Source organism: Microcaecilia unicolor, chromosome 6, assembly GCF_901765095.1.
Source record: "Microcaecilia unicolor chromosome 6, aMicUni1.1, whole genome shotgun sequence".
In the NCBI taxonomy this organism is placed as follows: Eukaryota; Metazoa; Chordata; class Amphibia; order Gymnophiona; family Siphonopidae; genus Microcaecilia; species Microcaecilia unicolor.
In genome coordinates, this window is record NC_044036.1 from 175,936,902 (window position 1) to 175,951,517 (window position 14,616).

A 14,616-nucleotide genomic window follows, 5' to 3' on the forward strand; every position below is an offset into this window, starting at 1 on the left:
CCCATCTTATCTATAGAGCCCCATAGGTTCTCCAGATGCTCCTTCTCCTCTGGGTCATCCATCCCTGCCCTGCAATGAAGTGTTTAATCTGTATATATGCAAAAAGATCTGAGGCGGGTAATGCATAGGACTCTTGTAGCTCACCAAACGGCCTGATTTTGCCATCCTCCAGAAAATCTCTAAATCTGACTAGGCCTCTACGGGACCATGCTGTAAAAACCCCTCCCAGTCTGCCTGCTGGAAATCTGGGTTCCTGGGTGATCAGTGTATAAGTTGACAGGGCCCGGGTACCCCGCAGTTTGTATTTTAATGTACTCCACAGTGTCAACAGGTGTGAAATAAATGGGTTGGGTGCCAATTGCTTATAGGTATTGGCTGAGGCCCAAAGCATACCATCTAGAGTACCATCGGGCACGAAACACTGCTCCAAAATAGTCACTGGGGACTGTACCTCCTTACTTCATTCCACTATCTGTTTTAATTGTGCTGCCCAACAGTACCACATCAAGTTAGGCATGCCCCTGCCCCCTGCTCTACTTCTCCCCACATTACCTTCCTCGATAATCTTGCAGGGCGCCCTCCCCAAACAAATCCAGATAATTCAGAATGAAGGCGCATTAGCTCCCCTTTAGGTACCCTTAACGGGAGTGATTGAAACAAGAATAACAACCTGGGTAGGACTTTCATTTTTATTGCTGATATTCTTCTCCACCACGATAACCACCCCATTCTTCCATCTGCTCAAATCTCTCCGGAGCTCCCTAAACAGGGGGATATACAGTGGGGGAAATAAGTATTTGATCCCTTGCTGATTTTGTAAGTGTGCCCACTGACAAAGACATGAGCAGCCCATAATTGAAGGGTAGGTTATTGGTAACAGTGAGAGATAGCACATCACAAATTAAATCCGGAAAATCACATTGTGGAAAGTATATGAATTTATTTGCATTCTGCAGAGGGAAATAAGTATTTGATCCCCCACCAACCAGTAAGAGATCTGGCCCCTACAGACCAGGTAGATGCTCCAAATCAACTCGTTACCTGCATGACAGACAGCTGTCGGCAATGGTCACCTGTATGAAAGACACCTGTCCACAGACTCAGTGAATCAGTCAGACTCTAACCTCTACAAAATGGCCAAGAGCAAGGAGCTGTCTAAGGATGTCAGGGACAAGATCATACACCTGCACAAGGCTGGAATGGGCTACAAAACCATCAGTAAGACGCTGGGCGAGAAGGAGACAACTGTTGGTGCCATAGTAAGAAAATGGAAGAAGTACAAAATGACTGTCAATCGACAAAGATCTGGGGCTCCACGCAAAATCTCACCTCGTGGGGTATCCTTGATCATGAGGAAGGTTAGAAATCAGCCTACAACTACAAGGGGGGAACTTGTCAATGATCTCAAGGCAGCTGGGACCACTGTCACCACGAAAACCATTGGTAACACATTACGACATAACGGATTGCAATCCTGCAGTGCCCGCAAGGTCCCCCTGCTCCGGAAGGCACATGTGACGGCCCGTCTGAAGTTTGCCAGTGAACACCTGGATGATGCCGAGAGTGATTGGGAGAAGGTGCTGTGGTCAGATGAGACAAAAATTGAGCTCTTTGGCATGAACTCAACTCGCCGTGTTTGGAGGAAGAGAAATGCTGCCTATGACCCAAAGAACACCGTCCCCACTGTCAAGCATGGAGGTGGAAATGTTATGTTTTGGGGGTGTTTCTCTGCTAAGGGCACAGGACTACTTCACCGCATCAATGGGAGAATGGATGGGGCCATGTACCGTACAATTCTGAGTGACAACCTCCTTCCCTCCGCCAGGGCCTTAAAAATGGGTCGTGGCTGGGTCTTCCAGCACGACAATGACCCAAAACATACAGCCAAGGCAACAAAGGAGTGGCTCAGGAAGAAGCACATTAGGGTCATGGAGTGGCCTAGCCAGTCACCAGACCTTAATCCCAGTGAAAACTTATGGAGGGAGCTGAAGCTGCGAGTTGCCAAGCGACAGCCCAGAACTCTTAATGATTAGAGATGATCTGCAAAGAGGAGTGGACCAAAATTCCTCCTGACATGTGTGTAAACCTCATCATCAACTACAGAAGACGTCTGACCGCTGTGCTTGCCAACAAGGGTTTTGCCACCAAGTATTAGGTCTTGTTTGCCAGAGGGATCAAATACTTATTTCCCTCTGCAGAATGCAAATAAATTCATATACTTTCCACAATGTGATTTTCCGGATTTAATTTGTGATGTGCTATCTCTCACTGTTACCAATAACCTACCCTTCAATTATGGGCTGCTCATGTCTTTGTCAGTGGGCACACTTACAAAATCAGCAAGGGATCAAATACTTATTTCCCCCACTGTAATTCAGTGAATACAGGTGGGTTAAGTCTCGTGGAATCTGAATACCTAGGTACCGAAAGCACTTATCTGCCTTTTTGAATGCAAAAGATTGCAACATTCTATTGAGCTCTTGATCCGAGATCGTAACCCCCGTGCATCCCTTTTCATGTCTGAGAGAGCACAGTGCCGTGGCAAAAGGGAACAGTCTTGTATGGTACATCTGTCAGTTCTCAAACTAGGATGTGTTTTGTACTGTTGTCTGAAAGCAAATATTCCTCCAATTTTATCTCCATGCTGGAGATAGATTTTGTTATATTTTGAGATAAAAGGGAGTTTTGAATTTTGTTTATAAACATCCAGCTTTTACTGTACAGTGATGGTGTCTGTTTAAGAAGTAAGAGACGTGATAGGAATATATGGGTGTCTTTGCCTTAGTAAACAACCGTTTATTTGGTAGTTTCAGTACTTGCAACAGCTGTTGATTTTGCTTTTTGCTTTTCCTTTTCCTGAACTGTAAATACTTCAGGGGGACCAACAACAAAGGTGTTTTTAGTTAAATATATCCACAGTGCCCACTTGACTTTTGCTGCATTTTGGTGTTATTTCACTTCAGCTTAGGTTGTGAGTTGTTTTCTTTTTCTCTATTATAGTGCACTTTTTATGCTTTCTATTTTTTCTTCCTGCTTAAAAGCACCAGCCACTCTTTTCTTTTTTTTATGTAGTACCTCCAGGACTACGTTAACACCCTTCATGAGAGGTCGGTTACACAGTTTTAAGAATATAGCCATGTTCTTCTCACTGTGTTTTTAGAGATCCATATAGATCACACATTTGTCTTGTATTCTTTGGCATTCAGGGCAAGATGCACAAAAGTCCTCGTTAGAGCCGTTCCGTACCGAATTCCATAACAAATCGGTACGGAACGGCTATGCAAGAAGGATGGAATGCAAATGAGCTGCTCGTTGCAGCTCACTTGCATTCACTAACCCTTCGTTAAAACCGTCGGTAATTGGCCCGTAAAGCATGCGCAGAGCAGCCAAGCGTTATGCTGGCTGCTCTGCGCATGCCACAAACGTAAAAAAAACAAACCCAAAACAAACACATCCTTTATGGACGGCAGTGACCCCCCTGCCCCGCCCAAGGTCGCCGCTGCTCCCCGCTCCCCCCTGCATTAAAAGCATGACTTTTTTAGGCAGCCCCAGCCCCTCTCCTTCCCTCCCTTCCTCTCTTTCTACTTTTTTAGAAAAAACAGCTCCCGCCACCCCCCCTGAGGTCGTCGCAGCCGCTCCCCCCCTCCACCGGGCTCCCCTCCGTCTGAAACCGGGCCCGTGCAGCGCCTCTCACCTCTGTCAGACGAGGGCGGGACCAGGAGGAACGGAGGGACGTCCGAAGATGCGATGCGATCAGCTGTTCTTCCCCATGCTGTGCAGCGCTGTCACACAGAGGTGAGAGGCGCTGCCCGGGCCTGGTAAGACGGAGGGGGGCCCGGTGCAGAGGGGGGAGCGGCGGCGATGACCTCAGGGGGGACGGCGGGGCACGGGGAGGAGGATGGTGGGAGGCGGAGCTGAGGAGAAAGAGAGGAAGGGAGGGGGGCTGGGGCTGCCTAAAGTTTTGATTTTTTTAATGCAGGGGGGAGCGGGGAGCAGCAGCGACCTCGGGCGGGGGGGGGGGGGGGGCATGGCCATCCATAAAGGACGCTCCTGACAAGCGTTTTTGTCCCCCCGTGATTTTTTTTTTTTTTTTTAACATTTTACTTTTTTAAGCCGGGCAGCCCTAACGAGAGGTACAGACCTCTCGTTAGCTTTCCCGGAGTTTTCCATCGTTAGGGCAAGCGGTAAACTTTGATGCATCTCATTTCAATAGGGTTTCTACACAATTTGCTCATCTGCATTCCGTTTTCGTTTGCTGCTACCGTCGTCGGAAATTGGGCTTTAATACATGCCAGGGTTAAAAACTTGTTCATTAAAGGCTCGTTTAGTTTAGTGCATCTTGCCCTCAGTCTCTGTTTCTTGCACTCTTGTCTCATTGTATAATATGCTGCAAGTTCTCCTGCTGTGAAAGCACCAAAAGGGAGTTTGTGTGTGATCAGTTGTTTTAGCCTGACTGTTTGAATATATTGCCTTCATGATATATACAGTTTTGTTAAGCTGAAGAACTTTGTTAGTTTTGTAATTTTCAGAAGATGGACAGAGGGTTATCTACAACATAGGCTTATGTGCTACTTATATGCATAAATGTTTAGAATAATGGCATTTACGCGCATATGTTTGCATATATGTGTATAACTGCCAAAATTTTGCTTAGGCGCAATCCGGTAAATTTCTCCTTAACTTACATTGCACATATTTGCAAGGGGACATACAAATGGGCAGAACTTGGGTGGGTGCTCAAAATCTGCAGCACTGAAGCACTAACACGCCTGCTGTATGGCTGGTGTTAAGTCCTGGTGCTTAATTGTTAACACTAGTATTTCATAAAGGAAGGTAGGCACCTATGCTCCTTTAGAAAATAGGCTCCACCTAGTTAGAGGCCCAGATATAAAGTTGCCCTCATAAGGGGCAGTTCTGTAACTGGGCATCTAGTAAGAGCCTCTTCTTAAAAAAAAAAATAATAAGTGCCTACTTTATAGAATACTAGAGTAACTGTTCAAATATGAGCCTATTAATTTTGGTGTGAGCACTTACACCAACCGTAGAGCTGGCCTAAGTGTGTGCACTTACGTCCCGGAGTACATGTCTAACTTATAGTAGTGTGATTCCTGCCCATGTGTATTAGTACCTGTAAAATACACACTATATAAGATGAGCATGTGTTTACAGAATAGTGCATAGGTGAAATTTTGGAATATACATGTGTATGTGCATATAATCGACATAACTGTTCATGTGTACTTCATAGAATTGACATACACATGACCATGTAAAATACATGCTGCTATATCTTACCGCTTAATGGCAGCACATGCTTTATTACAGCTGCTTCACCACGGCTTTTTTGGGGGGGATCGACCGGGCACTTGTAACCTGAGCTGTCACTGTCAGATAGAATGTTGGATTCGACTCGATATAGCTTAGCTTGTGTTCTTATGAGCTTTCTGTTGATCTTATATAAGGTATTATTTGAACTTTTTATTAGATAAGGATTGCATTTGATAGCAGAAAGCAAGGAAGTGGGGGGTGTTCAGCAGTTTGCTGCTGTCTGCATGTGTGAGAAATCTGCTCACTTGAAAACCAGGCAAAAATTTAGAAAATCTGCAAATAAAATTGCAGTCTCTTCCAGTACTTATTCAAGAGATTTTTTTATTTATTTTATTTATTTATTTATTTCTAATATTGATTAAACACAAGCATTGTTTGAATATATTTCTATTCCTAATATAATTTGTCATTTTATAGAATTTTGAGCATAAGTGTACTATTGTGTTAGATCACAGATCTCATGTGATATGGTAGCTTTCTAATATTGATTAAACACAAGCATTATTTGAATATATTTCTATTCCTAATATAATTTGTCGTTTATTTATTATCACATTTATACCCCACATTTTCCAAACTGTTTCAGGCTCAATGTGGTTTACATTACACTGGAAAGGCAAGCGCCAATCCTGTAAATTAAGCTAATACAAAATAAAACCTACATAAGAAATAATGGAGAGGATGGGGAAGCAATGAAAGGAACAGGAAAACCAGGAGAGAGGAGGGAAGGGTGGATGTGCCCAAAATTGTCGTAAAATTGAAGTGTATCAAGCAGTGGAGACACAGGCTGAGTCCTGGGGGTAGGCCTTTCCAAATAAAATGGTCTTAAGAGATTTCCTAATGATTACAAGAGATTTTCTAATGATTACAAGAGATTACAAGAGATTTCCTGAAATTTAGATGGTTTTGGATGGTTTTTATAGTTTTTGGCAAAGCATTCCATAGTTGTGAACTGATGAAGGATGAAGCATATGAGGATTTATACTTAAGACCGTTGCAACTTGGATAGTGAAGGTTTAGGTATGAACGGGATTGTCTTAATGCATTCCTGGATGGTAGGATGATTAGTTTAGTCATGTAGCCCGGGACTTCACCATAGAGAATTTTGTGAACTAGGGAGCAGATTTTAAAGGTGATTCGATCCTTGACAGGAAGCCAGTGCAATTTCTCTCGGAGGGGGTTGGCACTTTCAGATTTGGATTTTCCATAAATTAATCTGGCCGGGCGGTCTGCAGTTTCTTAATAAGTTGTTCTTTACATCCAGCGTAAACTCCATTGCAGTAATCCAAGTGACATAATACGATTGACTGTATAAGGAGACGAAATACCTCTCTCGGGAAAGAAGGTTTTATCCGTTTTAATTTCCACAGCGTGAAGAACATCTTCCTTGTAGTGGAATTTATTTGGCTTTCGAGTGAAAGGTTGCAATCAAGGGTGACTCCCAATATTTTTAGGCTTTCTAAGATGGGAATGGTGAGGGTAGGGGTGATTAAGGTTGAAGGTCTGAACTTGTTATGTTGAGATGATAGAATAAGGCAGTGCATTTTTTCAGCATTCAATTTTAGTTGGAAAGAAGTTGCCCAAGTGTGCATAGTGTTCAGGCCATGATTGATTTCATTAGAGACCTCGGTCAAATCATATCTGAAGGGAATATAAATTGTAACATCATCAGCATAAATAAACGGGTTAAGTCTCAAGTTAGATAAAGTCTTGGCCAATGGAATCATCATTATATTGAAAAGTGTGGGAGATAAAGGTGAGCCTTGAGGGACTCCACAGTCTGCTTTCCACGGTGGTGATAAATCTGAGTTGGTGATTACTTGATAAGATCTAGAGGAGAGAAAGCCCTTAATCCAGCTATGAACATTTCCACAGATCCCTATGTTATCGAGAAGGTTGAGTAGAATGGTATGGTTGACCATGTCAAAAGCACTCGACATGTCAAACTGTAGCAATAATATACTTTTTCCTATTGGAGAATCAGTTGCGATGTAAAGAGTGCATATAGAAAACCAATGATAATTGTATCTGAGATACCCTCAACTATTGGAAATTCTGAAAAATATTTAGGATCTGAATACAAGCATTGTAAAAAATAAAAAGTGGATTGTCATTGATCTAAATAAAATTACAGAACAGAAAATGAAGACAATTTTTTACAGTGCGAGAGCAAGGTTTGGATTGTTTTATAGAACAAAGATAGCAAGTATATGAATAATAAGGCCAAAACATTTGAGGATCCTGAAGAACTACTGGGATATTATGATTATCTTTTCAGAAAAGAAAATGGTTATTCAGTGCAGAAGGAAAGGATAGATGGGGAGTACCAGGGTGAGACAAAGTTTTACGTCTTGGCTTTCGGACTAGGTGCGAGAGTTTTGATTTGTACTGTTATAATTGCAAATAAGAGTTTGTGTTTGGATTTAAGTAAGATTATTGGTTACAGCTGTAGAAAATATTGGAGTACCTAGGAGACATATGAAGAATTACTGTGAAATTAGTGTAGCTTGAGCTCTACAAATTTTGGAAACAATGAAGTCAGACTGTGAAGTAAGCATCCACTGTAAATACTAAGTGGAGTCCTATTATGCTTCTATACAATGTGAAAAATATTCTGGAGATTTTCTGTGTATTGTAATAGGTGTGTAGAAAATCATAGTAGTACAGGTTAAAGGGATTTTGCTTTGAGTTATCTTTTTATAAAGGTCAGGAAGCGATTATATAAACAATGATATGTGCAGTGCATCATTTAATTTTTAATGTGAACCAACCAGTTTAGCCACAATGTATGGCTTTAAAAGAAAAGATGGAGAAAAAAATAGCAGAGTGTACGAACTAACTGAGCTTGTTTTTGTATTAGAAAGGACTTTAAGAACATGTCAACTGAAAGTGGCAAGTAATCTGGAGTCAGCTATAATGGAAGCTTGCTGTTCTAGCCCCTCCTCTTTCAGTTATTGTGTAGAGAACAGGAGGGGAAGGGCAATGCTGGAGTAGACTAGCAGAGAAGAACTACCCAACCTCCTAGTCCACCCCTTCTTTCTTATAATTTTCCCTCCCCTCCCATCAAGTCCATGCAGAAAGCAGGAGGGAAGGGAGAACACTGGAACTGAGAGAGCAGAGGAAATAAAAAATGACTTTGCTTCCTTAGCCAGTTCTTCTCCTCCTGTCATTCTCGGGGTGGGGTTGGGGGTTGATGCAGGATATAAAAGTGCTGGCAATAACAAAAAATAAATAAAACAGATCCTAAGCTTGCTTAAATTCTGTCATATTATCAGCTCTGCTAGAAAACTATTCCAAGCATCTAACATCCACTTAGTGTGGAAATATTTTCTTGTTTTCTTTGAATTATCTTCCCTACAATTTCAGACTAGAAGTCCTTTTTTTCCCCTTTTCTAGTGAGATATTTACCTTTCTGTAGTTTAAAATAATACTCTTGATTCTTCATCTTGAGCCGGGTTTCTGTGGCTTCCTAGCTGAGGGTCTATAGGAGTGAGCTATCCTGATAAACTGGTGGTAGTGAAATAATGTTGTATTAAATAGTGTGGTGATAGTATCTTTTAGACTAGTTAAGTAAGTTATGTTTAAATTGTTCAGAATACTAGTGAATTCAATAAAAGATTATGAACACACAAAATGGTAACAATTTTGAGATAATCTTAAAAATACCTAATGAATTTTTTTTATATATATATTTAGTACTTGTAGCTAGAAGAGCCTCCCACAGTGTTGCTGAAGAGGCAAAATCTCTAGCAAGCAATCATCACATTTCAACAAGTCGATCCTCTCCAAACCTTGTTTATCCCCAGGTAAATCAGATTAATTGACAATGATAACATGAAATGTATGTGATGCGCCATAGTATTGACTATTATGGCCATTGTATTTTGAGCTGTCATAAACACGTTCAGTTTGTTAGCATTGATTTCAAAATGAGTTAAGTTTGAGTAAATCATGCTTTGCAAGGTAGTAGGAGGTCAATATTTACAAAAAACAACTTGAGCACCTACCAGCAGGTGGAGACTGAGAAGCACTGACTCTGAATACTGTACAAAGTGGTGGACGTTCTTAGGCTACAGTGGAAAGTAGGCGCCTAAATATGAGCACACATTCTAGAATTGCCCTTTTAGCAGGAGAAATTTTCACTGAGGTTCCTAGGTTTTTTGAATGTTGGCCTCTGTGTTACTGATATGATCAGGTTAACTTCAACCTTACAGGGCTAATTTTATAACAGGGTGCGTATGTCAACGTTCTAAAAAGGCTTCTATTTTATAAAGGCAATGTAGAGGTCTAGAACTAGTTCTGTTGGTGCGCAAATACTTGTGCACAAATTTACACCTGCTCCTAAGCACACATAAATGTATCCATGTGAATTATCCATGTACATTGCACTCTGCCCCTACATTTGTCCCAGGAGTGCCTGTGTGGGCAATTTTGTAACCTGGTGCCTAAGTGCCACGTGCTAATTCTATAATGGCATCTTGTATTTCTCTGTTTATCACCCTCCCCTCAACTACCCACACCCATCCTGTTAGACTGTCAATTGAATGCTTTGATGTCCCCATGCATACCTCCCACCCACCCTGTTAGACTATGAATGAAAGGCTTGGATGCTTCACTTACATATACTGTCAGCTAGCACATTTGCTTATTTCCGATCTGACGAAGAAGGGCAACCTTCGAAAGCTAATCAAGAAATGTATTAAGTTATGTCCAATAAAAAAGGTATCATCTTATTTTATTTTCCATGTTTTATTTTGTTTGATTTCTATTGATTACCTTTAAGAGTGGACTAACACGGCTACCACACCTCTCTACTTAAGATTCTATTGGCAACTAAGATCGTAAGCCAACATTTAGGTTTGCCCACTTAAACCAGGTCTATAGCTGTCATAAGTTGGTGTGCCTTACAGTGTTCACAGCTTACTCTATTCTATAAATTACGTTTGTAAATTACGCTTATGTCCTGCCCATACCTCCTTGCAGTTATGTGCAATATCATTTAATGCACTCCCTTATAGAATAGTGCTTAGTGCAGCTTTGTGCATAAGTACTAGTTAAAGCACCACTTACACCCTTGCCCAGGTATAGAATTCCCCGTCACATGTGTGTATGTGCAAGTTTTTAGTGCATATATTTTTTAAATGGGTATTTGGCCATACAGTTTTGAGATCCCTTTTCCTATTGTAAATCAGGCTTTGCATGTGACAAAAGCTTTGTGAAATGAATTCCAATATGTATATATTGATCAAAGAAATATTTTTTGATTATTATATTTCATTTGAATTTAAGACAGAGTTTTTAATAGAACACTTTTATTTTATATTGTCTATAAAAGAAAACAAAATTAGTCCGTCATCTCTCCGATGATGAGTTCAGCTCTTCAGCAAGCTCCACAGACAAGTCAGAAGGCGATTCCAAAGAAGGGTGAGTGCCGTCTTCGCCCACACTGAGTAGAACAATTTCTTTTAGAATAGTGGACCCTTTTGAAGATTGTTAGACCAATATAAGACTTATCCAGAGATGATCATGTATATTAGTTTTCAAGACCACATATGTCTCTGCTTCAGATGTCCTCTGAAAATGTATTTACAGGATTGGGAGGAACAAGATGGCATCAGGGTTGGACAACTGAAGATTTCACCTTGTTTGGATAGAAAAGATTGAGGAGTGTTTGGAATATGTTTCAACAATTAACTTTTTTTGATGTTGACTTCGGGCACTAGTGGTAAATGTGCTTATTTATTTATGTGTGACATTTATATCCCATATTATCCCAAACAAGTTTGAGTTCAATGTGACTTACAATAAACAGTATAAGATACGTAAAGAATAATGCATAAGAAAGTAATTTGTTGTAAGAATCCAATTTTACAATACAGTATCTTAAAAATACTAGGATAGCTATGGATGTTTAACATTTAGAAAATATATTATGAATGACAAATTGTACATGAAGGAAAGAGAAACTTAATGGTAAATAGAGTAATAACCAATTCAGGTAATAATTAGTTGTTTGAGATATGGTTATTCTTTGTGACGGTTTGTTTGAATAGGAACGATTTGAGGATTTTGCGGAATCTAGTATGTTCCTGTATATTTCTTATTTTGGGTGGTAAGGAGTTCCACCATTTGGTTCCTAGGTAAGTGAAGTCTGCAGAGTAGACAGTTTTGTAGATCAATGTATTGCAATTTGGGAAGTGTAGTCTAAGATAGTTTCTTGTCTCATATATAGCGTTTCTTTGAGGTAAGGTTTTATTAATGGTACCATATGGTCTGGAGCTGTGCCATTTAGGATTTGAAAGATAAAGGTACATAATTTGAAGGTGATTCTCGCTTTGACAGGAAGCCAGTGTAATTTCATTAATAAGGGGAGGCACTTTCAAAACGAGAGATTGAAAGTGCCTCCCCTTTATTAATCAAATTACACTGGCTTCCTGCAGAGTTTTGAGCTGGTTGGAGTTTTTTTTCAACAGGTACTCCTTGCAGCCAGTATATAATGGCATTACAGTAATCAAATTAGGATAATGTTAATGATTGTACCAATACTCTGAATGTTTCTGATGAGAAATAGAGTCTGATCATTTTTAGTTTCCAGAGAGACCTGAAAGATTTTGTGATTACTGAGGAAGCTTGAGTATCAAATGTTAAATGTTTGTGTATAATTACGTTTAGAATGTTCAGATTATTGTCAATGGGGAATGAAGTGTTGTCAATTGTGAAACTGTTGTAGTCATTTTGGTCAAATAGGTTGATAATGACCATGAATTTAGTTTGTTTTGTATTTAGCTTTAGTTTGGATTCTGAGGCCAAGTTTCCATAACATTTAAGCCAAGTTTTGCCTTTTGTAAGATGTCTTGAATGTTCTTTTTGAAGGTTATGTATATGGTAACATTGTCAGCATATATGAATGTTTTGAATCCTGCTGTTTCTAGTCTGTTACCTAGTGGTGACATCATTAAATAGTATAGACGATACTGGAGAGCCCTGAGGGATGCCACAGTCTGGTGACCAAGGAGAAGAAAAGGTTCCTTTCATTTTCACTTTGTAAAATCTTGATTTCAGGAATTCTTGAAACCTTTTGTGGTACTGTGCCACATATGCCAAAGTTGTCTAGTATGTTTAGTAGGATATTATGATCTACTACATCGAATGCACTAGATATATCGAACTGCATTATTAAGATCTTAGACCCTATGCTAATTTCTGAGATTTGATACTAGGGAAGTAAGGACAGTCTCGGTGCTATAGCATGGTCTGAAACCTGATTGTGATTTGTGTAGTAGTGAGAAATGTGAAAGGTAGTCTATAGCTTGTGCTGCTACTGTTTCTTCCATCACCTTTATCATCAAAAGAATGGAGGCTACTGGTCTGTTGTTTGTTACATCAGTTATGGTGGTAGAATTGTTTTTTGGTATTGGTGTTAGGATTATAGAGCTTTTATTCTCAGGGAAAGTGCTGTGGAATAGTAGGAAGGAGATATGCTGCTGAAGCAGATTAATAGATATAGAAAAAACTCAATACCATGGTTTAACGAAGAACTGAAAGAACTAAAAACACATGTCAGAAGATTAGAAAGAGAATGGAGAAAAAAAAAGATGAACACACACTCAAAGACTGGAAACAACTACAAAGAAAATACAAATATACTATCAGACAAACTAAAAGGACGTATTATAAAACCAAAATAGGACCAAACTACAAGGATACACACAAACTCTTCTCACTTGTCAACAACGTCCTAAATACTACAACTGTTACCTCCAACAACACAGATACACCATCAGCAACTAATCTTGCGAATTACTTCAACGAAAAAATCATAAAGCTCTGACTCATGATACCTACCAATATAACGGACCACACAAACATCCTTGAATGTCTAGACCCAAAACCCGGAGAATACCCAGCAGATCGATCATGGACCAACTTTGACACGATTTCATCAAATGAAATCTAACATTGGCTTGGAAAATACACCAAATCGCAATGCAAATTAGACATTTGTCCTACTAGTCTAATAAGATCTGCACCCAAACAATTCAAAACAGACCTCACGAACCATGTAAACCACAGGCTTCAAAATGGGCTCTTTCCCACGGAGAAAGGAAACATCCTACTTACTCCACTGCCAAAAGATGCCAAGAAAAGCACAATGGACCTAACCAACTATCGCCCAGTAGCATCCATTCCACTCATAACTAAACTCATGGAGGGCATAGTGACGAAACAACTGACCGAATACCTAAATAAACACGCAATTCTGCATGAGTCTCAATCAGGATTTCGGTCAAATCACAGCACCGAAACTGTTCTAGTGTCCACAATGAACTCATTCAAACAAGCAATTGCAACTGGCAACAACATATTCCTCCTACAATTTGACATGTCCAGTGCTTTTGACATGGTTAATCACGAAATACTACTACATATACTAGAATACTTCGGAGTAGGAGGCACAGTTCTCAAATGGTTCAAAGGATTCCTAACCACAAGATCATACCAAGTAACAATGAACGCGGACAGATCACCCCCATGGAAACCTGAATGTGGAGTCCCCCAAGGATCCCCCCTCTCACCATCCTTATTTAACCTAATGATGATTCCTTTAGCAAAACTTCTAGCAAATCAAAACCTCAACCCTTACATATATGCAGATGATGTCACAATTTACATTCCGTTTAAACATGATCTAAATGAAATCACTAACGAGATCAATCGAAGCCTCCAAATCATGCACACTTGGGCGGATGCATTCCAACTAAAACTTAACGCAGAAAAAACACAATGCCTTGTACTCACCTCACAACATAACACAAAAAACTTCTCCACCATAATCACACCATACTGCTCTCTTCCTGTCTCACAAAACCTGAGAATTCTTGGAGATACTATTGATCGTAACCTCACTCTCGACGCCCACGTGAAGAACACGACGAAAAAAATGTTCCACTCCATGTGGAAACTCAAAAGAGTAAAACCTTTCTTCCCGAGATACATCTTCCGCACCCTGGTACAGTCAATGGTAATAAGCCATCTGGATTACTGTAATGCATTGTATGCGGGCTGCAAAGAACAGAGTATCAAAAAACTCCAAACAGCCCAGAATATTGCCGCCAGACTCATATTGGAAAAACTAAATATGAAAGTGCTACACCCCTAAGAGAGAAACTTCACTGGCTCCCACTTAAGGAACACATTGCGTTTAAGATCTGCATGATTGTACACAAAATCATCCATGCAGAAGCCCCAACTTACATGCTAAACCTCTTGGATTTACCTCTCAGAAAC

At 40.2% G+C, this 14,616-nt stretch overlaps 1 protein-coding gene across 2 annotated transcripts in view; it reads left to right on the forward strand.

Annotated features, from left to right (window-relative positions):
• Positions 1-14,616, forward strand: part of NEK4 (NIMA related kinase 4) — an 85,090-nt gene that overhangs the window by 59,502 nt on the left and 10,972 nt on the right. For both annotated transcript variants that reach the window (XM_030206088.1, XM_030206089.1), the window contains exons 12-13: positions 9,025-9,134; positions 10,664-10,752. In XM_030206088.1, coding sequence (XP_030061948.1) covers positions 9,025-9,134; positions 10,664-10,752 — 199 coding nt within the window. The remainder of the gene's footprint in view (positions 1-9,024; positions 9,135-10,663; positions 10,753-14,616) is intronic.